Consider the following 25,031-nt stretch of genomic DNA (forward strand, 5'->3'; position numbering starts at 1 on the left):
CCGGTAATTTCAAAAGGTCTTTTTGAAAAGATTGGTAGCACACCACTCTCGCGCGGAAAAACCTTAAAGTCTGGTCGATGATTAAGCCGTTTTAAGGGGCCAATTAAAGGTGCCACTAAATGAACTTTAGATGGATAACTTTTGCAAGAAAAGCTTTATAGACGAAAAGAATTCGGTTAATCCCCATGTAGGAATTCATAAATTCGGGCCTTGTATTATTATTGTACGTATAGGTGTATTTCATTCGAGCGCACGCTTCGGTTGGAAAAATATGGAGTTATACCAAGCAAAAGCGTGTAGCAGCGGCTGGATTCTTTTCCCCGTTGTATCATTGACAAAAAGAAATAATAAATCCGTGAGCTATTTGTTTTATTTCACAAGATAATGACCGAATAGGGGATGTTTGAATCCTCAGCTAAAGTTTAGTCCGTGTCACATCGAATATTCGGAGGATAATTAGGAGGGCTACATATGAGTTAATTATAAAGCTAATTACACATATGGAGGCTAAACGGCGAGACGAATCTATTAAACCTAATTAATCCATCATTAACAAATGGTTACTGTAGCAACATATTGTCAAATCATGGATTAATTAAGCTTAATAGATTCATCTCACCGTTTAGCCTCCATCTACGTAATGGGTTTTGTAAATAGTCTATGTTTAATACTCCTAATTAGTATCTAAACATTCGATGTGATAGGAACTAAAGTTTAGCCCTGAGGATCCGAACACCCCCTGACGTCCCCGGACTCCACTAACACAATCTCCTGCTCTTTCTTTTGAGATCTGTCTGTTTTTAAACAAAATTATCCTGGAGAAGCTGTTTTCAACTTTCAAGCGGGAAGTGGACGAGATTTGACTGGCAAGTGGACTGGGAGGAAACACTATCCCTGACAGAGACCCCAACATCAAACCAAGTCAAAAAGATCAAAATTTCACCTCACGGATTAAAAATTCTTCTCTCTCCCTCACTCTCACGAACACCCAAAAAGTCACAGACTCTAGCATAGTGCATATCGGGATGGATATGGATGTCTGGAAATCCAAATCATCCAAATTCATATCTGCTAAAAATATCAATACGAATGTCCGTATTCGTATTTATTTTTAACGTGGATGTCAAATGGATGTATTCGGATTTGATTTTCAGTATTTTTCTCTATCTGGTTGCAGATTCGTATTTGATAAAAATGTGAAATATCCGACATTATTCGTATCCGTAAAAAATAAAGTACCAATAAAACCATCTAAAATTTATTTATATTACTAAATACTAGCTACAAATGATGTTAAAATACGGTAAATAGAGCTATCCGAATTCGATTCTATGCGTCGGAATCCATCCCTAAGTGCACAGCATACTTTTTCTCTCCTCCTCTGTCTCTCCTTTTCCTTACCGATGACTCTCTCTCTCCTCTTTTTCTTAACGACGAGACTCTCTCTCTTTCTCTCTCGTCTGGTTGACCAGCAACATGACAAATCAAATCTCCACATCAAGACACACGCATGACATCATGATCCCAAACTCCAAGCACCTTTAATTCCACTTTACTATTTACACCTTTCCCCCTTGCCTTCCAACAAAATAAAAAATACAACATTCTAGAAAAAGGGGGGGCAATGAATCCCCCCTACAAGGCTACAAGCCATCATCTCAATCAACGGCCACTTGTCCTGCTTCTGCATATGACATCTCCATCATTCCCCATCTAAAGGAGAATATTTCTCCTCTCTCTCTCTAGAAAAAAAACAATGGGTTGTTGCTCAGAGTGAAGTACAGCGGGAGCAGGCCCCTAGAAAGAGAAAGTAGAGAGAGAAAGTGGAAAAGGGGGGCCACCAACGAGTGCTGTGGAGTACTAGGGTCCATCAACTGCTAGTAGAGCCTAAAGTTCTCACATCACATAAACCTTTCTCTCTCTCTCTCTCCCAACCCCCCCCCCTCCGGGCTCACCTCTATTTCTTCCTCATCTTTCCGGGACCTCCAAGTCTTCCCTCCTCCCCACCACACCCACCCCGCCCGGACCCCGGTGCTGCGCTCTGCAGGCGGAGGAGACCAGGGAGAGAGACGGACGGTGAGTCGCCTCTCGTTCGATTCCTCGCGGTTTCGCCCGCCCTCGTTCGGGTTCGGGATTCTCGGACCTGCATTCCCCTCCGGGGTGAACTGGTTCGGACGCGTTTTCGCGAGGGCGAGGGGTTTTCAATCTACTTCTAGTTCCTCGATTTTGTTTATCCTCTCGTGGGTTTCCGCTCGATCATTTTTTCTGGATTTTTTGGGTTCTAGATTTTTTTTTTCCGGAGGGGTTAATCACCGCTGTTTTTCTATAAGGGATTAAAATTCGTGCTAATTTGATTCGATTTGTTCGTGCTGTTTCAGTACTTGATTGATGAGGAAGCTGCCGTGAGGAAACAACTCTGCGAGGCGAGAGAACTGCTGGTGAGACAAAGGTGAGACTGAGAATCTGAGGTGATGATGATTGATTAATCACTAAGGCCTGGCTTTGCCCTTTCGTTTTGTTTGGATTCTCTGAGTGATGATGCGCCCATCTGGATTGCCTGTTACTCCTCTCCTGATGCTTTATTCGCTGATGAATATGTATTGCTTACAAGCGAAGCAATCCATTAAAGAAAAAACATGCTGTACTGCAATCGAATTCATTAAACCCCTTTTAGTTCTGATTGCATAGCTACTAATTCCTATTGCTTTTGGATTGGTTTTTCCATAAGAAAAAAAATGATCCAGCTGATGCCATTTCTCCTGGCCCCGTGATGTTCTGAAACTGATAGTGCTCCTGTAAAATTGCTGTAGTTGAAACTGATAGTGCTCCTGTAAAATTGCTGTAGTTGAAACTGATAGTGCTCCTGTAAAATTGCTGTAGTTGAAACTGATAGTGGTAGTGGTAGGAATCAAACTTTGTTAAGTTGTTAGTGTTAAAAAAAAAAGGTTGCCAGATAACTAAGTTATTAACACCCCAAAACTGCAGTGCGAAGCAAGCTAGAGGCGACCAAATGGCAACTGACTCCTCGGCCCTGCAAGCTTCCCCTGAGTCGATTGCGCAAAAGATGGGATTCTTCAAGGTCCCTGACATTCTTATCAAACTGAGCACCAGTTTGAGCGAATTGGATGTGGTCCGCAGTCCAACATCGCCTTTAGACCTCAAGTTCTTCACAGGCCTTGGTACCAAATCACCCAGATCATCTTCCCTTGATGCCTGCCAGAACCAGAAGATCTTGCTTGGTGACAGGGTTGGGCTTGGACTTGTGGATTCCCTCGCTGATGAGAATCCCACTCCCCTGGGCAGTAGGAAGGTCCTTCTTGGATCTGAAATGAGGATTACTGATAATCCATTCCTCAAGAACAGCTGCACTGCTCCTGTTCAAGCTGGGGAGGTTGAGCAGAAGAATGATAATATGTCTGATGGACTCGAGGGTAGTATCATGTCCCTTGATGACATTGTCAATTCAGAGGATTACACCTGTGTTGTCTCCCGTGGCCCTAACCCTAAAACTACCCACATTTTTGGAGATCGTGTTTTTGAGCTTCAAGTTGAGCACCTGATGCCTGCTGAGAGTAAGGATGAGGAGAACATGTCTCCTCTTGTGAAAGAGGGTGCCATGAGCTTCTGTAGATTTTGCAGTGAGAAGCTCAAAGAAGGGAAAGACATCTACATCTATCAGTAAGTGATCAAGTGTAGTAAAGGAACCACTGTTATGGGTGTTTTTTGTTTGCTCAATAGACCTGTGATTCTTCTGATTGTTGATTGATGTTTGGCATCCTGTGTTTCAATTGCAGGGGTGACAAAGCCTTTTGCAGCTCAGAGTGCAGGGAGAATTTCATGGAAGATGAGATGGAAGAATACTATCCTGCACCTCCAAGCAGCTCACCCTTGGACAATGGTCCTATTTTCCAACTGATCCGTTGAGTGAACACCAGCAGCAACTTGATATGGTCGTATCTGAAGTGCTGTCCGAGGTTAATAAGTTGCAGCCATGGATGTGATCATGTTTGCGGAGTTGTTGCCTGGAGATTTTGTTTGGTGCGGCACTGATGAATTTACCTCACCTATTGAGTTCTTTGTTTTGCGTACTTGGATCCTCGAATTTTTTGGAGGAGTCCGAAGAATGACTGTACCTCTGGTCATATTATTATCTTGATCGGAGATGGGCGTGTGCGTGTGTGTCTGAAGTCTGAACTTGAGTTTGGTTGTTTGGACCTCATTTTCAGTGGCTGTCGAATGTTTCGACGCTCCTGTTACTCATGTATCTGAACCTATGTTTTCGGCATGTATTTCTAAAGGAAATGAACTATAATATCAATAAATGTTCTGTTGCTTAACTTGTTTCCTCAATTGATTCCAAGCCATATCTGATTGCACATCTGATTGTTAGCTGGAGGTTTGTATTCATATGCAAGCATGCAATCGTTAACATCACAGTGAGTACATCGGCATCAATCACAAACACTTTGCAGCAGTTTCCTGGTGGCCTCTGTCTACGTGGATAAACTTAGAACCTTCATTGTAGTAATTTTAGCATGTAATTTACTGCAGCTCCATTGGGACCGCATTCAATATTGCTGAATTGATCGTCATGTTACTGTCTTTCCATGGTTTAGCTCTTTGTATTCCATTACCCTATTAGTAGTGATCAGATGTCATTGCAGGTGACAGGACAGCCAAGGTTGCTCTCAGGTTTGATGTCTTGTTTGGCGTGTGCAGACGCGAGAGTTGGGATGTATTTTTCTCTGCACCTTATTAGTTTGATGTCTGGCAGTGTCAGATGATGTTTCACGGTCCATGCCTCCATAGTATACTGACCCAGAGCTTTGATTTTAAGATTTTTTGTAACACAGGTTGTTAGGTGATTGACAGTTCCGGAGTACCGTCTATTTTGACTGTTCTTAACAAAATACCACTCCGATCATTTAGAACTTAACCAAACTATGTTTGCAGAATGTAGACAGTTTCTCCCGTGCACACCATGACACCATCGCCTTCTTCACTGGTCTCCTACGTTCTTTGGCACCTCTCTCCTGTGAGGTATGTGACGTCCGCTCATGACTGATGGTTGTGGCCATTGTTTATTCAACTTCTGAAGCTTAACAGCAAAAACTGAATATGCTTCATAGTTCAGGACCTTTTAACTGGTGGGTAATCACACATACACAACTCAGCCAACTCAGCAAGAGTCGTAACTTAACAATGACACAATGGCGAAAGACAAGATCATCTTTTCTTGATCATTCTTACAAACGTAACTACGCTAGGTAGAATGATAGATCATGTAACGCTAAATCAGATTTCAAACAATCATGACTCCATTAGGAGTTTCATTTTCAACAAAGCTTGCCGCACTGGAAGTTTCTGTGGAACACTACAAAATATTAGGGCAATACTCTGCAAGTGCTTCTAGCTGTAGCCTGTGGCTGCTCGAAACATTCCTTCTTGAGGTAAAATGATGGTATGTGGCCACAATTCATCCTACGAGTAGGAGAATTAAGACCCAAATAACTCGAGCAAGAAAAACAAAAAAAAGAACATTATTGCTCAAAGTAGTGCATACAGTGGAACAAGTTATTTTCCCTTCTTCTGTTCAGGAGCCCTCGATCCTATAATGCTACAGATGGGCTGATCCGGTGACTGAAGCAGCTTCAACGCAGGGTGAACTTTCAGGTCACGCATCAGCAGTTTTTGTCCTACATCCAACTCGCTCAGATCCACTTCAATGTATGGTGGTACGATGTCAGCGGGGCAGAGGTACTTGACTGTTCTTTTTATGGTGTTGAAATAAGCTCCTGGAATTTTCAATATAAACACATTAGTCTGGATTATTATAAACAGATTTTAATCTTATAAACTAGATATGAATACATAACTCACCCAAAGTTTATGCCAAAAGAGGGAATTGCAGACTTAGATAATGATGCAGGAATTCTAGCTAAAGCGGTATGAACATGATGCAGGTGATGTTTAAACATTCTGGGCAGAGTTTTTGAAATGAAAAATTCAGTGTATACAGAACTACAGATTCATACAAAAATGAATGGACATTTAGTTTAGTGTTAAAGTGATGGATCATCAAAATGTGCTACATACCTTTCCTGAGACCTGGTGAGGCATCCTCTCCAATGAACATCAGAGGAACATCTATTTTGAGAAGCGCAGAAGAAGGGGCTCTCATGAATGTGACAGTCAGAGGTTCATCAGTGCCAGCATGCAGGTGTACCTGAATATGTTCAAACAAGATCCCGCATTAGCCATCATGGTAAATTCTGTTAGTATACATAGAAGGTAATGAACATACATATTCATATTATTGTTCAACAGTTGACATACTTATTGTACTATGCCATCTGCTCTTGAGCATCCATTGAAAAAGTTCTATACTGTGAAATACATGCTAGTAGCCATCATCTAGTATAAGGCCAAATAGGTAATTAAATAATTCAAAATCAATACTGAGGAAGTCAGGAATAGCCCAAACAAAAGAAAAGGAACAACTGAATCTGCAGTTGTAAATTAAAATGAATCCTCTTCCATAAGAAAATGCACATGCAGAACTGACTGCAAGAATTGCCAGTTGAATATGGACACCAGATCAGACAATTCCTGAATCCTCAGGGATGGTAATGAAACTGGTGCACTCACCTGAGGTAAAGGTCCTAGTACATTGCAGTACAGAAACTAAACCTAGATTTCTGATTGCTTCAGCTTTACCTCACTCCTAGTTTATTGGTCAATTTCATGTTTTCCACAACTAGATCAAAGTTAACATAAAAAGCACAACCACATGAACAAGATTCAACCAAGGGGCATCATCATCTTGTACCTTAAGCTAATGTAACAGAGTTTTTATGCTCAGATAAATCTGAACCAGTGTTGATTGAAGAATAACAAGCTATTTCAACTGCAATACCATTTCACATTTATTCGTATGTACCCTTCTAAAGCCACCAATCAATCTTGCTTTCCTCATTCCTCAACAAGTTAACACCATCGTCATAGATAAACCTACATGTTCACCTAGAAATGGAGCAATTCTAAAACAGCAACATAACTATTTCAATCCAAAACACCTATCCCTGTTTCCTAAGGATATAATCTTCTACAAAATGCCGGAGGGTCACGAACAGCACATTTCAAGCGGGGCATCTCAGTTGTTCAAGCTCAACTAAAAAACAGCAGAAATCGGAGATTAACAATTACAACCAATACAACAGAAGAGACACCCACCTTTCGCGGCAGGACGCGGACGCTCTCGACGAGTTCTCCCTGCCCGGCGTGCTGAGACCAAACCTGGAGCCTGAACAGCCTGGAGAGGAAGAAGGAGCGGCCGAGGTGGTCGACGAGCTTGCGGATCTGCTTGGACTGCACGGAGATGAGGCGCTTATTGCCACCCTCCTGGCCGTTCTCCTGCTCGAAGACGATGGAGGGGACGCGCCCGGCCTTGCGCTCCTTGGCAGAGACGTGGCGGCCCGAGGAGGCGCGCGGCACGGCGAGGATCACCTCGTCGTGCTTGGGGTTCGGCCGCGGGTGGCCCGGGAGGTAGTCGTACGGCGGGGAGAGCGGGTCGGCGCCGTGGTGGTCCGCCGGGGAGACGATCGCCTCGGCGGCGGCGGCGGCGGTGAGGTGGCGGCGGAGGAGGGGGAGGGTGAGGGTTTGGAGCGGTCGCCGGAGGAGCATGGTTGAGCGGCGTAGGGTTTTGGGGGAAGACGGTGGGGAGAGGAAGCGAGTGCGTCTGGGGCTTGGCCTGTCTTGGGGCGAGTGGAGCGAGGTGGGTGCTTAGGTGGGGGGTGTGGGCTTTGGTGCTGGGCTCGGCGAGGCCCGTGGGCCGAAAAGTGGGAAAAAAACGCGTGGTGATGCGTTCGGAAGCAACTAGAAAACAGGCCGCGCGCCCCTTTGGAGTGAACCATCATAGGAAGATCTTTCGCTTTGTAAAATGGGGTGCTTTTTTTCCCAGCCTCCCTAGTTGCTTTGTAAAATGGAACCATGATGCTTGGTCGAAAGTCGAGCTGTGATGTGTCTCGCAGTGATCCAAGTGATATAACTGGAACCAAAAAGTGAATCTGCAAAGAATATGCCAAAATATTTAGGAAGCAATCCATAGACACATGCATCAATCAAATGGTTATTGTTGTGTATACTCCAGAAATGTTGCTGCAAACATTGGTAAAAAAACTGCTTCATCATCGATGTTTTGAATTGGTGCTAATGTCATTGAATGGCCAGCTCAATTGTGTTTTTGGTGCTCAAATGGCTCCTGTCAGATTACCACTATTAGCATTATCCGAGACTTGGAAATTCAGAAAACTAACTTCAAGAACTACCTTGCATGGAAGACTCAGTGCGTAATGGAGGTTTGAACTCATGGTACATAACAGATTGAAGGTAACGTTGTGTGGCGTGAGGAAGAACAATTTGCAGGAAGTAGATTGGGAAGGAAACTTGGCTAATAGAAATTAAGAATACATTGAGGTGAGTGAGGGCACATGCTCTCACTCAAATTTTGGATGCTAAACGTGTCAGCAAATTTTCATCATGCTAAAGTTTTTGATAACCTGTTTTCTCTTAAGGTGTGCCTTCCCTCAATATTTACTCTAGGTCCGCCCCCAGGAACCACCTTGTTATCTAGTATTTAAATGTATACGGAAACTGAGTTGAACCATTTCTGAAGTTTGAGTACATTTGTCTGATGCTTCCGCAGATAGTTAACAGGTCAGTGTGCAGATTCTCTATCCTCAGTGGTTCAGTCCATCATAAGAGCAATAAAATTTAAAAATTGTAATCAACTGGAAGATGTTGAAAGTACTAGAGAAAATCTAGGTGCATCTATTCTTATGTTTCAAATTTCTATTAAAATCAGGAAGGAATTAAATTGTTACCAACATTAGCACTACATATTTGTGCTAGATTGGTCCATGCAATGCTCTGTGTGGAATAGAGGAGGTTGGTGAGCTAGCGGTTTTGGACCCTACGGTTAAGATAGAATGAAATAATCTTCGGCATTACTTGGGTTTCAGGCTTTTAGCACACATATAAAATAGTTGTTACTGAATCAAATTACTACAGATTGTTCACTACTAATTGATTTCCTTGACAAGGCAATATGTAAACTTCCTTAACCAGCATTCACGGAGCAGTCAAACACATCGAACATGCTAAGGGAAGTAAGGGCATTGGCATACCTCGTCGCACCAAATTTATCTAGGCAATGACCATCCTTGCTAGCTACGTGCTGGCGGCCTCCTGCTACTCCACGTTGACAATAATTCCGGTGCCGGCGCGAGCCAGACCGGGTTCTTCATGGGCGTCGTCGGCTGGTTGATGGCCTCGAAGTGGACGGCCTGATCTTGGCGCGCTTCACTCGCGAGTTCCAGCTGCGCGAAGTGGCTGCTGGCCGCGGCACCAGCGAACTGGAGTCGCGTGTACCGGTGAGTTCAAGCCGCGTGTGCCAGCGTGCAGATCCTTGCGACTTCAGCCGCACGAAGCGGCCGCCGTCGCGACCGCTTGGTGCCGACGCACGGCATCGATGTCATCGAGTCTCGGGAAGCGGCTTTCCTAGAATCGCGCGACGAGATGAGTTCACCGCCGTCTTACTCGGCTGCTGCACGAGCCTTGCGGCGGGCAGTGGGGGGCCGATAGGGGAGAGCGACGAGCGCGGCGCGGCGACTGTGCGTGCGGGCATCGAAGATCCACAACAACCGGAGCGTGCTGGAGGAAGCTGGGCAAGGCGAGGGGGACACGGCGGCGATTGCATAACCGTGCCGGACGTTTAACAATATCAAAATGAGATTGCAAGATACCAAATGCGCACTCGACATCCTTCCTTGCTCCTTCTTGATGTTGTGCATATAATTTGTGCTTCTCCGTATGAGGTTTTAATATTATCTTCACGAAGGCAGCCCACTCTGGATAATAAATCCTATCAGTAAGATAGTATCCTGTGTCATATTGCGTTCCATTTACAATATATTGTACTCTAGGGGCTTCTCCTTTTATCACCTCAATGAATAGCGGTGACTTACTTAGCACATTGATATCATTGTAGGCTCCAACAGTACCAAAAAATGCATGCCATATGCGAAGATCTCGTGATGCAACTGCTTCAAGGATCATAGTAGGAACACGTTTGTCACCACGAGTAAACATGCCGGCCCAACCTTTAGGACAATTCTTCCACGTCCAGTGCATACAGTCAATGCTTCCTATCATACCCGGAAAATCACGGGACTCATTATCTTGTAGAATTTTTTCAAGTTCATCACTTCTTGGAGGGCGCATGTACTCCGCACCAAAGCACTCTATCACTCCTTGGGCAAATTTTTCTAAGCACAATAAAGATGTGCTCACTGCAATCTTCAATACCTCATCAAGTTGGTCAGCTGGTGAGCCATATGCTAGCATTCGAATAGCTGCAGTACACTTTTGAAGGGGTGAGTGTCCATCTCTACCAGTTGCATCCACTCTTCGGGTGAAAAAGGGATCCCAATTACTGAGCTCTGACACAATTCGGAGGAATAATGGTTTCGACATCCGGAATCTCCTACGGAACATTTCATCGGTGTAGATAGGATTTGCAGAGAAATAATTTGCAACAAGATTGTCGTGACCAGCTTCTCGATTACGTGGTATGTACCTTCTCAGCCCACTTTGGCGATGGCGACGGCGAGGTGGTTCAGATGATTCCCTTTGAAACTTAGCCTTAATCTTGTTGCTGATTTTCCTCCGAAATTCTTCTAATCTTGCGTCCCCAGCAATGAAATCTTCAAGCATGTATATCTCCGCTGGATCAAAATCTTCTTCGATGGCTTCATGTTTAGCGGACAGGCCCTCATCATCATCTTCGATGGCTTCATCAGGTGCTTCATCACCGGACAGGACTTCAGGTTCCAGTTCTTCTCAGTGGATTCAGTTGACATTGACAGAAACGTGGAGAAAAGAAGCATCTATGTACAGTGGCACCGATGGCCATGTATTTATACTGGAATATGTTACACATTTCACACCTGAAGCACAGGTTCACACCTAAGTTACGGATATCACACCTCAAGCAATATGTTGGGTTCACACCTAAGTTACAGATATCACACCTCAAGCAATATTTTGGGTTCACACCTAAGTTACAGATTTCACACCTCAAGCAATATGTTGGGTTCACACCTAAGTTACAGGTTTCACACCTCAAGCACAGGTTCACACTGATGGGCAAGTAATATGTTACTATCTGATTAGTGCAACGCCAAGACCACAGCAAGTGTTCAGTTCACTAAAAATAAGATCACAGCAAGTAATATGTTACTATCTGATTAGTGCAACTGCCATTCAATTTTTCATAGATTAGAGCCATCTAAATTTTCCCTTCGAAGCATTTCATGACAGGATGCACAATGACAGGCATCTCATATGCACAATGACAGGCATCTTATGATTCATGAACATGAACCATAACCATATATGTTTAACAGCTTGACCACCTTATCTCAGATATCAACAATAAACCTGTGTAGCTGCTCATCTCATCTCAATGCTAATAGGAACTCATCTCCATAATCTAATACAAGTAAAAAAGCAAACATAAATCAGTACTGCATGCAGATGAGGGGCATTCAAGAGATAAGGGCACAACACTTTATGCTAGTTGTAAAATACATGTTGATGCATATTTCTAGTTGTAAAATACATGTTGATGCATAGTCTAGAGACTCTGCAGATTGGTTGTTCATATTTGAAATGGATGGCATGTCCTGCATCTCAATTCGTTTGTATCTTTTAGTTAGTCATAAATTAGCATGTTTATCCTATTTTCCTTACTGAAAATGCAGTTAACTTGTTAATACCATGAACCGTATGCTTCTGGACCTGAATATTGTAAATCTTTACTACCTGGTTGTGAAAAAAAATTGGAGCTAGAACTGGTCTGGACCTGAAATTGTTAATCTTATTACAGGCTCTGCTATCACTAGACCCATCAACAAGGTAAAGTGATGATCTCGATCAAGTGATCATTCATTATCAGAATGATAATTTAGGTTCCCCTTGGGATTAAATAATTTAGATTACCTGGATCACCTCCCTGAGTTTCGGTGGCCGCATTTTCGTGCTTATCTCCATCTCCAGCAGCTGGGCATCGTGAGCCTTCTTATCTACGGCTGCTTTGGCCGCAGAGGCAGTCCGCAAGGCGAGCGACTCGTCAGCCCTCGCGTGCTGCAGCTCTCCGAAGGGCACGTTGGCCAGTGCGTGCTCCAGCTCCCGCTCTCGCTCTGCATCCTCGTCGTCGCTCCCTGACTTGGACTCTGACCCCGACGACGAGGAGGCCGCAGCCCTGCCAGCCATGGCGGCGCGGCCATGGCGCGAGGGGGGGGGGATCAGCTATTGTCCGCGTGGGAGGTCGATTCGGCGCCTGCGGAGCTCGAGTCGACAGCGGCGAAGGTCGATTCAGTGCCTGCGGAGGTCGAATCGGCGGCGGCGGAGATGCTCCTGGCAGAGCTTGCTCGATGCGCGGGGAAAAGAACGACGTGGGGAGAGGAGGAGGAGATGGATTTGGCGCGAAAAAATCCCACGCGCGCCCAAATTGTTGTCCGCGCGGCATCCGCGTGTGGTCGATGAAGACGAGGGCCGTACAACGCTGCTGAACCGTCTCTTCCCGCAACAAATGGCGAGAGAAGGTCTTTTTTGCAAAAGTGTTGGCTCGCAGACGGCTCGCAACAGCCCGTTGTACATGCCCTGATGTGGTCCGATGGGAGGAAATGGAGCCCTATTTTTTTAGGGGGTGTTGCTAGCGTCCGGATGTTCAATGAAAAAACTTCCCATCAGATGTTCTGTTGATCCATCGTAACATAAAAAAATAATATCTGTAACATAAAAAATAAATGTTTGCAACATAGAAACATAAAAAACATGTTGAAAAAATTTTATTAGCCATTTGTTGATGATGAGAAAAAAAACCCGCCGCAACATCTATTTCGTGTTGCACGGAACATTCAAATCTCTCATTGAGAATGCAAACATCCAGATAAAACACTTGCAACATGTGTGTGAAATATATGCAACATCACAACATCTAGACCTACTTTGCAACATTCACGTAAAACACTTGCAACATTCTACTGAAATATTTGAAACATACGCTTCCAACATGCAGCAAACCCTGGTAGGAGGAGCAATGCATAGCAGGATCCGACGCTAGGAAATGGTGGAGGAGGAGGAGGATGGCGGCGGCTGGCGCGGCTCGCCCCTGGCCGCGAGGGAGCGATGCTCGGCACCCTTCCCCGTGGAGCTCCTCAGGCAGCCGAGCCAATTACCGGCGGAGCAGCTCCTCCGACGGTCGGCGCGGCTCGCCTCCATCTTAAACATCACCTCCGCCCTTCCTTCCTGCTCCACCCCTATTGCAGTCGTGTACCGGAGCGCTATCGTACGCCGTTGTTCGCTCGCTCACCGGAGCTTCACCTTACGCCGCTGCTTTGCTTTCCGAAGTAGCCGCCGAAGCGCTGCTGTCCGCTCACTAGAGCGCCACCCTACACTGCTGCCTCGTTCACCGGAGCACCCGTCGAAATGCTGCTGCTTACTTTGGAGAGCCGCCCGACATGAGCGAGATCCTATCGAAGCACAACTGCCTCATCAAAGATGAGCAATTTACAAAAAATAAGGATAAAAATGTGTGGATAGGAGAGGGTCGCCTGACCTCCAAGCGCGTCGGACGTATGAGTCACAGCATTACCGTTTTTACCGATGTCGCATGGAGCATTAACGAAGGTCAGCGAGATCTCTAGAACGCTCAAGAAACATCGTGGTCATTAGTTTTATATCGGACGGCTGAGGTTTTACAGGTGACTGGAAACGACGGCTCTCGCGGCATCATGACGTGGATCAACCAGATGAGTAAATACCTGCCAGATTTAGATTTCCTTCTTTAAAGATTTGCTATCCCCTCTCAAAAAAAAATCCTATCCTCCGCAAGCGAGCACCAGGTAGGCATCTGCCCTAAGGCTCCCTTTGGTTGGGCTTTCCAACCTGCTTTTGCTTTTGCAAAAGTCAAAAGCCAACCAAAGGGTTCCAAAACCATTGATGCTTTTTCCCAAAAGCAGCTTTCATAGTAGTACAAATCCAAAAGCACCTCTCCCCCTACTTTCAAGTGCTTTTGGGGCCAAAAATTACCCACATGTCACTGGTTATGATGTACCCTTTCAGATCTATTTTTTCTCCCGCACGCGAAAACAACCAAACCTCTCCTCTCCCCCGTTCACCCGCACAGCGCCATCTCGCCACCCGTCGCCCGCCAGCCTTGGCCGCCGGCCGGCCGTCCGTCTCCCCTGGCCGTTGGCCGGCCACCGTCCCCCTCCCATGGCCGCGGGCCGGCCCCCGTCCGCCTCCCCGGGCCGCCGGGCCTCGCGCCGCCGCCCCCATCGTGGGGCCCCCGCCGCCGGCCCCCATCGCCGCCCCCCCCCCCACGCTCGCCGCCGCCCCCTGTCGGCCGCCGCCGGGCTCTCGTCACCGCCCCCATGAGGCCCGCCGCCGGCCCCCTGACGGCCGCCTCCTCCTCCTGACACACGTCGCCGGGCCCCCATCACCACCCCCCGACGCCCGCCGCCCGCCGTCGGGCCCGCGTCGCCCCCCTGAGCGCCCGCCGGCCCCCTGACACCACCCGCCGCCCCCTTGAACAAGAGGGCGCCCCATCGCCGGCTCCTGCCCCTGCTCCTGGTGACTGACCAGGAGCATATACACCCAAGGTATGTATCAACTAATTTTTTTATAACACTTGTTTCGTATAAATTATTTACACTAATTCAATTGTTTTATGTTGTCAGGTACAATTACAACACAAAATCAAATAGGAAGCTACCTGCGAAAAGGAATTTCTTGAGGTATGAACAATCAATTGTACTGGCCTCTTACTGTTTCTTTTCTGAGATAAATCTCATTTGTTGTTGCTGGCATCCTCGGTTGTTTTGTCAGAAGTTGAGAGGGGAACTTTTTATATGCATTGTACTAGTATTTGACTTACCTATCAACATCCACTATAGCCTGCTGGCAGTAAAGCACTTCTCTACTATCAGTATGGTTAAATGGAAAATGATAATTCAAAACTATATAATGGATGAACATTTGTACTTTGACATCTATGCTTATTTATTTCCTATTAGTTTAATAGTTGGATAGTTGGCTTCATAGTTATGTCTTAACTTAGTTCTTATGAGTTTTCTTTGATTGGTTGAAGAATGGGTGATAAGGCGGATTGGGGTGATACTTTTTTAAGGCATTTGATTGATGCTTGCAAAGAAGAGATTGAAGCAGGGAATAGGCCGATGGGAATTTTCACTACTACCAGTTGGAAGAACGTTGTTTCCAAGTTTGCAGAAAAATCCGGTGATACGAGAACAAAAAAACAATTGAAGAACAAGTTAGATCTTCTGAAAAAGGAGTATGTCACGTTTATGGAGTTCAAGAATTGTCCAATTGGTCTTGGATGGGATGAGGCAAAACAAAGTGTTGATTGCTCAGACGAATGGTGGGACGAACACCTTGCTGTAAGAACTATGTTTCTTAATAATTATATTCTTCCCATTCTTTGTTATGGTGTGCCTTGCTAAATTTTTTTTTCTAATTGTAGAGATGCAACAATCGTGAGAAAGGAATCAAATGCCACCATATTAAGTTTCGAAAACAAGGACCCAAGTTTCTCGATGACCTGCATATCTTGTTTGGCAAGGCACATGTAACTGGGTCTTCAGCATCCTGTCCTGGAGATATATCATCCGATGAGGCAAGTGATGAGAATGTGGATGAGGTAGTGAAACCTACGCAGAAGGATATGACAGTGAACCTAGGAAAAAGGAAACGCAAGGGTACCTCTATTGGTGTTGAAGAGAAGGATGAGAAGAGCCCATTCTTTCGTTTGTACAAGTCCACTTGTTTGAAGACAGAAAATGCTGCAGAGAGGATCTCCACAAGTGTTGAAGCATCATCAGCTCCTCCAACTAACCTAGTTCCTACCATTACAGAGACTATGAAGATGGTGAAAGAATGTGGGGTGCAAGAAGGAACTGCTCTAATGCACGCAGCCGCTTCCCTAATTGTTAAACCTGAATTTAGGGAGCTCTTTAGCTCTCTAGAAACAGCTAAAGGCAGACTGGATTTGATTGAGAGGGAGCTAGAAAAGGAGATGATGAAGTGCCACTGATTTGTTTCCATGTTTGTCAAATTATTTTATTGTCATATGTGACAACAATTTCCCTATGTTGAACCATAATTTGTTAACCTATATTGAAACATTAGTTATCTATTAGTGTGTTATGTTGAGCTTTTTCATTTAGTATTGTCAAGATATTTGTTGTATTTAATTATTAATGTACTAATGTCTTATGTAGATGGATGATAGATTGGGAGATGTGGCTAAAGGAGGACAAAAAGGACTACTACTGCTAGCTGAACTTGCACAGCATGCTGGTGCTATTGGAGAAATGGGCAACTTGTATACTGAGCGGTATTTGCACAAAGCTGAATACAGGGAAACGTCAGAAACTGGAATTCAATGGGTGATGAGGTGTATGTCACGTCCGAGATATTTTTATAAGATGTTTCGGATGAGCACTAAGATTTTCGATAAACTTCATAATTTGCTAGTCTCTACTTACGGATTGACCTCAACCAACAATGTTTCGTCTATTGAGTCATTGGTAATGTTCTTGTGGATCGTCGGAGGACCACAATCTTTTTCACAAGCTGAAAATCGTTTCACACGGTCACTTTGGACAGTTCACATGAAGTTTCACGAAGTGTTGAAATGTTTGCGCAAGTTAGCTAAGGACAATATTAAGCTGAGAGATCCTACTTTTTCTACGGAGCATGAAAGGGTGAGAGAGGACCATTTTTGGCCATACTTTTAAAGGCGCAATTGGAGCAATAGATGGTTCACATGTCAAAGTGGTAGTACCAGTGGACGAAGTGGTTAACCACACATGACGTCATGGACATACATCTCAAAATGTGCTAGCTATTTGTGACTTTGATATGAGGTTCACCTTTGCGGTTGCCGGGTGGCCGGGTTCTGCACACGTATCCTCAATTATGCATTGGCAAATTTTCCTTCATTTCCCATACCTCCTAAAGGTATACATGGTTCTTTCAACGAATTAGCAATATTTGTATTATTATGTACCTTACTAACTTGATTTTGTAGTAAAGTATTATCTCGTGGACTCAGGTTACCCAAACCGAATTAGGTATCTTGCGCATATCAAAGGAAGCACATACCATATACCAGAATTTCAGCATCGTTCGGGGCCTCCTCAAGGAAAGTACGAGATGTTCAACTTTTTGCATTCATCTCTTCGTAATGTCATTGAAAGGTCTTTTGGAGTCTTAAAGCAGAAGTGGGGTATTTTGAAGGACATGCCAAATTTTTCACCTCGTACTCAGAAACATATCATTATGGCTTGTCTTGCATTGCATAATTTTATTCGTGATAGCAATTTGTGTGATGAGGAGTTCAAGAGATGTGATGATGATGAGGATTACTTGGTACAACATACATGTGGTATGAGACAAACACAAGGAGATGATAGTGACGATGTGGAGAATGAGGATACCATGAATACCATTCGTACTAGGATAGTTGATGCTTTGGTTAGTGCGAGAGGAGGAGAGTAATGTTGAGGGATGACATCCTTGTATAGAACTTTTTGATGGATATAGTTCTATTTATGTGGACCAATTACTTTAATGGATGAAAAACATATAAAATTTATTTATTTTTTCTTCCTAAAATAGTGGTTTACATTTGAACTAGTGAACACATTATTTTGTTACGAGCAATTTGCATATAAACACACTCACAGACCTTTAGGGGCATTACAGGTATTTCTTACACAGCCTACAATTTCACAGCTCCTCTAACCAAACGGTCTTCTACTTTTCCCACAGCTACTTTCTCATAGCTGCTTTTCCACAGCCCACAACTCACAGCAACTTTTTAAAAAATCAGAGCCCAACCAAACGCACCCTAACTCGACGGCGTCGTCTTCTATCCCCTGCCTCTCCAGCGGGGCTGTGCCTGCGCGTGAGGCGGCGAGGAGCAGTCCAGCGAGGCGAGCCGCGAGGAGTACGAGAGCTGGTGCATTCCCTGCTCGCCCGTTAGTTAAGCCACGTAGGCCACCGAACAAACCATGGCCATCCGATCTTGTATTCTTGATCCAGCAGAGACACAGCAGTGCAGGGGGCAAATCAAACAAAGGGAACCTAACACATCTTCCCCCTCCACCCGAGCCCCGAGGCCCAGACCACCCGAGTCCGCCAAAAGAGATCCGCGCCCAACCACCGCCCGCCGCCGCCTACCTTCCTCCTTCCCTCCGGTGAGCGGGGCCGGAGACGGGGAGAGAAGAAGCCGCATCCCTTCCTCCTTCGCTCCGGTGAGCGGGGCCGGGGACGGGGAGAGAAGAAGCTCCTTCCCTCCGGCGAGAAAAGCCGGGGACGGCGAGACAAGAATCTCCTCCCCCCCTGCGAGATTAGCCGGGGACGGGGAGAGAAGAAGCCGCATCCCTTCCTCCTTCCCTCCGGTGAGAAAAGCTGGGGACGGGGAGAGAAGAAGCCACCTCCCTTCCTCCTTCCCTCCGGTGAGATTAGCCGGGGACGGGGAGCGAAGATGTTCTACGGCGCGATTGTGTGGGACCCGTGGCTGATCGTGTCGCAGATCGTGTGCCTGCAGTGCCTCTACTACCTGGCCCTCGGCCTCTCCATGTCGCTCCTCGTCGGCACCCGCGTCCCGCGGCTCACCCTCCTCTACTTCTTCGACTTCGCCACCCTCACTCCGCGCACCCCGACCGGGTGGTGCGCCATCGCCTCGTTCCTCCTCGCCGCCGTCGCAGGGTACGCCGCATCTCCCTACCCCTGCTCCCCTTCCTCTTGCTTGATCTGAGATTGGAATTGGGTTCTTCTGGCAAGACTTAGAATGCAGTGTGCTTTTGCGGGTAAATTGCTTCCGGTTGCGAGAGCTATGGGCGCGTGTGTTTCCAGATCTGTGCGTTTAGGGCAGGCACAGCAACTTGGAAGTGCTAATTTGCAGAAATTGCTAGACATTTCTTGGGGCACTAGTTAAGCGCAAGAGCTCTGAAGTATCTGACTTGCAGGCCCAAATGTATCATTTATCTTCCATTGTATAGTGGCTGCCATATGAAACAGGTGCTCTATTATGCTTGAGAGTGACACCTTTCTCTTCTCACCAATTACTTATTCTTGAGCCATATTTTTAATAACGGAGATACATTTCACCAGCATATTACATTGTTCATTTTTTTATTAATGGGAACAATCAGGCCCTATGCAAAATGCACCCCTTACTCTTCATCCATTTTTAACAGGAATCGTTTATCGCTAATCTTGCTTGCATTAGGCTAATTTTTCAAGACTACAATTATTATGAAAGATCTTGTAAACCAAAAAACAATATAAAGGACAAAGTAAACCACCTTGATCTTACTTTTAGCTTTGCAGATTGATCCTATTCATTCTTTTTCAGTTATGTAACTCCGCCTTCTTCTCTTCTTTTTTTGTTACAAGAATTTATTTATTGTTAATCTTGCTTCCATGCCTTGCTTGAGCAGTGCTGGATTCATGCTTTATGTGATTGAGAGAGCCAAGAAGTGCCTGGACTTTGCAGCGACCCTCTACATAATCCATCTCTTCATTTGTATTGTATATGGTGGTTGGCCAGCTTCAGTTACATGGTGGGTTGTCAATATCGCTGGTTTGGCAATTATGGCTCTCCTTGGTGAATACCTATGCATTCGGCGGGAGTTGAAAGAAATCCCAATATCACGGCTTCGTGCAAGTAAGCAATTCAATCCTACCAAATGTCTTTTTATTTCCTGTGCTTAGTTCCTTTGTACATATGGTTTCCACTCAATTTTTTGCCTTATTTAGTTAGTCTCTTACTGATTTTTGTTTGGACAAGAGTCTGGTACTGGCAAGAATTTTACAGTGATTTAGTTAACACATCTGAAGCAGTGAACTTCATCAATATTTTGTACAAGTTTACATCGCCAAGTTTCTAATAATCTTAATGTTGCCACTTAGTTGTGTTCAAATATTTGAACTACTAGCCATTACGAACCTTAATGGTATGTCGGTATAATAATGTAGTGGCTTTAGCACCATGACATATTGTGTCACTAGTGTAATTTGCACATCTGAAAAGATTTCTGGTATTGTTATGCTGTGTTGTCCATTGATGGGGGCTTATAGGGAAGAAAATGACAAAGTTCAAGTAGAGAGACATAATAAGTGTATGCTCAGACAAGCTCATTGGAGGTTGCTTGTTTACTTGGCTAATTACGTAGGCAAGTTATGGAGTTCTTATGGATGTACTGGTGGTTCATGACTCTTATGTTTCATGTTGTTTAAATTTGGTTGGCCAATGTTACATCCCGCATCAATTCCAGTTCTGGCAACCTATTGTCTCATGATCCACTTGTCATCTGTGTGGAGGATAGTTTAGTTGGAAGCGGCAACACGCTATAGGGACCTAATTTTCTCGTTTGGATCAACTTGTTCAATCACTGGTTGCAGCATCTTGCTATTCCCATTGTGGAATATATGATGTACAATCAAGTTTTTCGCTGCTAAATGTTCATTTTGCTTCTTACTCTGTTGATTTATGATGAAAATAATAATCTTCATCAATGCATAGATGTGCTGAAGCTCAGTTTAAATGGCATTTTCATTTAATTTTCCTTAGTTACAGCAGTTGGTCTTTCACTGAGTGGTGCAACTAGGCTGCACTTTGGGGTAAAAGTAGCTTCTAGCCTTATGCCAAGTGTTCTTCCCCTGAATATGATCCGGATAGGTGACTTTGGAAATTTAGCTTCTAGCCTTTTGCCCATCCTGTCTAGTTTCTACACATCGGCAACTCATGCCAATTAAGGTTCAATTGTTAATACTGTTCTGTTCATAAAGCGCAATGCTGCTTTAGACCAGACTGCGCCAACTAGAGAGCATGAGTAACTGTTCCAAGTGTAATGAGTTGGGGTTGGATAATGTTATGCGCTCAGGTTTACTATTTCTTTTTCACTAGCATCACAGTGACATTCATGTACTGAGATAAGCTTTTCGGGTTTAAGGCTACAAAGCTGACATGACCACTGGGGACTCAGCTAAAAAGAACATTGGAAACAACTGCGGCCATGCATTCCTGGTTTGATATTCGGATAAGCTCCAGATCTCAGAATTAGGGTTCTATATTTACCACTGTGACACTGACACACATGCCACTGGTGATCAACTTGTTTGTTAAAATTTACAATGCTAATAGGCTTAAGTCAAGCAGAGAAAAAGATGTTGCAGTGCATCATTTCTGGTACGGCATTTTCTGGATCTGAAAAATGGCACACACATAAATTTGGTATTAGGTGGGGTGGGTTGCTAATGAGACCCACCAGCCCGCCCTGCAAAATTTGCTTTTGTGGCAGATGTGGCTCAGAGGCAAATCTGATGCGGTCTAAAAAGTTCAACGCCTGCTAAGTCCAGAAACAAGTTGCTGACCTGCAATCACCCACTTCCCTCTCTAGTCTCTAGTCTTGATCTAGCAGGTGCCTCTTCCATCCGTGATATTTTCTACATGCCTCTTTCTGTCGGCCAAACGCTTCCTCTCTTGCCATCCAATCAGCTTGGCTCAGGAAGCCTGGCTTCCTGCCTGCTCCCCTCCATGTTATATGCATGGCTTTCTTATCCAGTTTATGTCCAGGTGAGCTCCTTCATCAATCCGATGGAGATTTGATTGGCAATCCCTTTCCTTGGAGATTTGGTTTGACTATGTGAGCCACCATTGATATTCAGGCATGCGATTCGTCCATGCAACTATTATTGATGTGGGAAACAGAGAGAAGGGATGGCATGATTCTGTTGCTGCCTTCGGCATCCACCACTGTATTGGCTCCTTGAGACGTGCGTTGCCACTCGATGGGGCTGCCAGGACGGAACGGTTGCCTTGGTTCTTTAGCGGTCTTTGTGGATAGCCATGAGAGCCACAAACTGTTGCAGCAAACTGCTTGCGGGTCAATCGCGTTAATCGTTAAGAAAAGTTTGCAGCTAAAGCAAGCGGGTTGCGGCTGTCCACAGCCCGCACCACCTGCACCTCTAGTTTAAGTGCCCAAGTGTAATGCAATATTCATAGATAATACTGAAATGTCATATTATCTCCGTTTAAGCATAGTTGTCCGTTGAGGAATTTAATAGCTTGCTTATTTTGGTCGTTATGCACCCATGCTATTAATAGTGTGAATATGTTTAGTGGTTGAACTATGTCATTTGTTAGAGTAAAGAAGGTCCAGCTTTAACTTGGTCTGCTATTTTGACATGGAACTAGTTTTGATCCGAAACAATTTACTAGGAGTTGAGAAATTGGCTCTAGTACAACATGTTGTTGCTTTCTCTCACCCATGGTTCTGTTCGTTGGAATAAAATATTTCTGTGAATTTTGACCGATTCATCTTCTGACTGGTTTGGTTCTTCTGTTCAGGTGTTTAACCTCACACGGTACAAAGAGTTAGGTGTTTTCAAATGGTGTTTACCCCAAGAGGTGGTCGTTCATATGTTTCTTTAGGAATACAAAGACTTGCAATGTTCTGCGGTTTCCAAAGACTTGTTGAAAACTAAAAAAGAATTTGCTCTCCTGATGCCCGATCTCCCAGCAGGCCATCATAGAGAAACTGGTAGGCTTCCGAGTTCCCACCAATAGAAGTGGCAGCTCAGTTTCTAAAGCATACATCCAGGTCCTCCTGTGTCTACGGACAGTATTGCTCAGTGACGAAACAAGTGGCTGCTTGACAATTTGTATGACTGGATATGAAAGTCTACTGGTTAGTGGGTATTGATAACACATGCAGACACCATCGGTTTCTTTGTTTAGATGTATCTTGCAAATAATACACCTAGCGTTTTCTGTTAATTCATAGCAGAAGAGTTGTGCTCCTTTCCTTTAGTTATATTTTTATAGGAAAGATTCATGTATAGTTGTGCTGTTGTGAGCAGTAAAAAATGTAGCAAAAAACAAATCAGACGTGTGTTACTCGGCCCGCGACCAAAAAGGCCCATCTGCATCCAGACTTCTGAAGCCCACTATGTAACACGAACGAAAAGCTGGCACAAAACACGGAACGCAGAATGTAGGCCCATTAGCTTAAATTTGACAGATGAAAAGTTAGCTTCCTGCAAAGAAAAAAAAAACAGAGAGAAGAACATTATTTGTCGCCGACAAGTACTTTGGATTGGAAAGCCAGAAACGGTCGATGGTTAGAGGACGTACGAATGATTAGATTGGTTGGAGCCAGCAACTGCTCGTAGTCTGCCAGTACGTACTATTTGTTTTGCCGCCGGACGGCGGAACATTGCAAGGATTTCTCCTATCTCCTGTACCGTTTACACTCCCAAACGTTGTGTGTCGAACCCAAGTTTGTGCGAGTGTTGGCTGAGGGCTGACTGACCGGATGATGATGATGTCTAATCTTTTTCATTTGGATCCATGTCAGCCATCCTCGCCAGCCTGCTACTTGAACCTGCAGATGAAACCGGTGCTTTGACTTGGACAGGAGGAGAGGCTGCCTATAATGTTGAAGCCAGGCCTGCAACTCACAGCTTTCATGCATAGACCATGACGGCCTGGGCAGAGGTGACGCCACGTTATGTCACCATGGTGCACACTGCACAGGCACCAGGGTGAATCAAAACTTTTGTAATAACTTGACTAATTTTCACCGTATATCTGAAGGAAAAATTTGTATGTTGCTTGAGTTGTGCACCACCTCCATTTTGATAATAGCTTCGCCCCTGGTACTAAGTACTCCTATTAACACTAGTTTTCGAGTTTGCATCTCGATGAAAGTGATATCCAGCTTTGCAGAAGCGAACAACAACGGCAACGTTATTCCATTACCAGGTGAACATGAGAAAGCAACATCTATCTTCATCACATGGCAGCCATTGCTGCTGGATGGCTCATCTAGCCGGCGGGTCAAACATTGCAGACTTGTTTTTCTTTGTGTTCAGTTCTGTCTTTTTCTTGCACCATCCATCCAAAGAGACAAAATAAACAAATCATACTGCAGTAGATCAGGTCTGAGCTGGCACGAGAAGCAACATAGGCTACGCGGAAGAGTGCAACGGCCTCTGGTGTATGTCTGAGGAGCAGGTGATGTCGTTGATCCAAAATGGGCGTCAGGAGCAGGCGATTAGCTGCAAACGCAACGTTGCCTGCCCTGCTGATTCAGAATCGAATCCCTAGAGCGGCATCGGTGACGAAGAAGGATGAGGTGCAGAGCGCAGGGCGGCCTCACCGTTGTGAGAGAGGAAAACGCATTTCGCACATGGCACGCCTCATACCTGTCTGAAGTACGTGGTGTGAGCGAGGCAAACGAGGCAGGAGCATGGATGGCGCTGTCAGTGACAGACACACATGCGCGGTTGCCACAAAACGCTGGATTTCTACTCTCGGCTAGCTAGATACGCGCGGGAATAGCAATGGAACAGGAACACCTGGGACCTGGGACGCGGGGAATGTTTGCGCCGGCCGTGATTGGTCGCCGGAGACAAGCAGGGCCGTGGTTGGTTTTGGCTTCGTTAGGCGGCGGTCGGGTCGGCCCGGGGCCCCACTCACATGCAGCCCCGAGGAACCAACTCATCGCAATCCTTGTTGTTATTCCCTCCCTGATCATCAATCATCAGCGGCAACAGCAGACACGCGCTACCGTCTGGCTGCTTGCATGGTCATCAATCGACAACATTTCTGGGTTTTTTTTTTTCTGTTTGGGAGGCGGCGATTAGGAAATAACAAATCCACGTGGACGGGTGTCTAGCGCGGCCAGCACCCAGCAGCTAGACACACAGCCAAAGCCAGAGCCACGAAAATTGCTGATGCGTCAGTATGAAGCTCAGGGGTCAAGGGACAGGCTGGCTGTGTATGCAAAATGCAAGCGCCTCGGACAGTCAGATTCCCGTGTTTCAAGGCGGGACAGGCTCAGCAATGGGCTCAAGCAACGCGTCGAATT

At 45.2% G+C, this 25,031-nt stretch overlaps 4 protein-coding genes across 4 annotated transcripts; 3 read left to right on the forward strand and 1 right to left on the reverse strand.

The window, feature by feature from the left end:
- Positions 1-1,926: 1,926 nt before the first annotated feature.
- Positions 1,927-4,337, forward strand: LOC101756250 (protein MARD1). Its single transcript, XM_004969000.3, has 4 exons — positions 1,927-2,076; positions 2,379-2,449; positions 2,986-3,678; positions 3,795-4,337. The coding sequence occupies exons 3-4, from the start codon at positions 3,011-3,013 to the stop codon at positions 3,922-3,924; spliced, it is 798 nt and encodes a 265-aa protein (XP_004969057.1). The 5' UTR covers positions 1,927-2,076; positions 2,379-2,449; positions 2,986-3,010; the 3' UTR covers positions 3,925-4,337.
- A 941-nt stretch (positions 4,338-5,278) lies between these two features.
- On the reverse strand, positions 5,279-7,745 carry LOC101756647 (50S ribosomal protein L25). The gene is made up of 3 exons (XM_004969001.2): positions 7,234-7,745; positions 6,097-6,226; positions 5,279-5,795 (listed from the first exon to the last, which is right to left on the reverse strand). Exons 1-3 carry the CDS (start codon positions 7,681-7,683, stop codon positions 5,575-5,577), a joined length of 801 nt encoding a protein of 266 aa, XP_004969058.1. The 5' UTR covers positions 7,684-7,745; the 3' UTR covers positions 5,279-5,574.
- Positions 7,746-14,813: 7,068 nt separating this feature from the next.
- Positions 14,814-16,177, forward strand: LOC111257341 (L10-interacting MYB domain-containing protein-like). The gene is made up of 3 exons (XM_022826685.1): positions 14,814-14,861; positions 15,215-15,524; positions 15,608-16,177. Exons 2-3 carry the CDS (start codon positions 15,216-15,218, stop codon positions 16,175-16,177), a joined length of 879 nt encoding a protein of 292 aa, XP_022682420.1. The 5' UTR covers positions 14,814-14,861; position 15,215.
- A 2,046-nt stretch (positions 16,178-18,223) lies between these two features.
- Positions 18,224-23,000, forward strand: LOC101757062 (protein SYS1 homolog). The gene is made up of 3 exons (XM_004969002.4): positions 18,224-18,861; positions 19,596-19,822; positions 22,508-23,000. The coding sequence occupies exons 1-3, from the start codon at positions 18,638-18,640 to the stop codon at positions 22,513-22,515; spliced, it is 459 nt and encodes a 152-aa protein (XP_004969059.1). The 5' UTR covers positions 18,224-18,637; the 3' UTR covers positions 22,516-23,000.
- Positions 23,001-25,031: the final 2,031 nt, after the last annotated feature.

Source organism: Setaria italica, chromosome V (assembly GCF_000263155.2).
Source record: "Setaria italica strain Yugu1 chromosome V, Setaria_italica_v2.0, whole genome shotgun sequence".
Classification (NCBI taxonomy): Eukaryota; Viridiplantae; Streptophyta; class Magnoliopsida; order Poales; family Poaceae; genus Setaria; species Setaria italica.

Coding starts and splice junctions, on each gene's coding strand:
- LOC101756250 (XM_004969000.3), top strand. CDS start 3,011: ATGGCAACTGACTCCTCGGCCCTGCAAGCTTCCCCTGAGTCGATTGCG. Junction 3,679..3,794: donor AAAGACATCTACATCTATCA/GTAAGTGATCAA, acceptor TTTCAATTGCAG/GGGTGACAAAGCCTTTTGCA.
- LOC111257341 (XM_022826685.1), top strand. CDS start 15,216: ATGGGTGATAAGGCGGATTGGGGTGATACTTTTTTAAGGCATTTGATT. Junction 15,525..15,607: donor GGTGGGACGAACACCTTGCT/GTAAGAACTATG, acceptor TTCTAATTGTAG/AGATGCAACAATCGTGAGAA.
- LOC101756647 (XM_004969001.2), bottom strand. CDS start 7,683: ATGCTCCTCCGGCGACCGCTCCAAACCCTCACCCTCCCCCTCCTCCGC. Junction 6,227..7,233: donor TCCGCGTCCTGCCGCGAAAG/GTGGGTGTCTCT, acceptor GAACATATTCAG/GTACACCTGCATGCTGGCAC. Junction 5,796..6,096: donor CTCACCAGGTCTCAGGAAAG/GTATGTAGCACA, acceptor TGAAAATTCCAG/GAGCTTATTTCAACACCATA.
- LOC101757062 (XM_004969002.4), top strand. CDS start 18,638: ATGTTCTACGGCGCGATTGTGTGGGACCCGTGGCTGATCGTGTCGCAG. Junction 18,862..19,595: donor CTCCTCGCCGCCGTCGCAGG/GTACGCCGCATC, acceptor TTGCTTGAGCAG/TGCTGGATTCATGCTTTATG.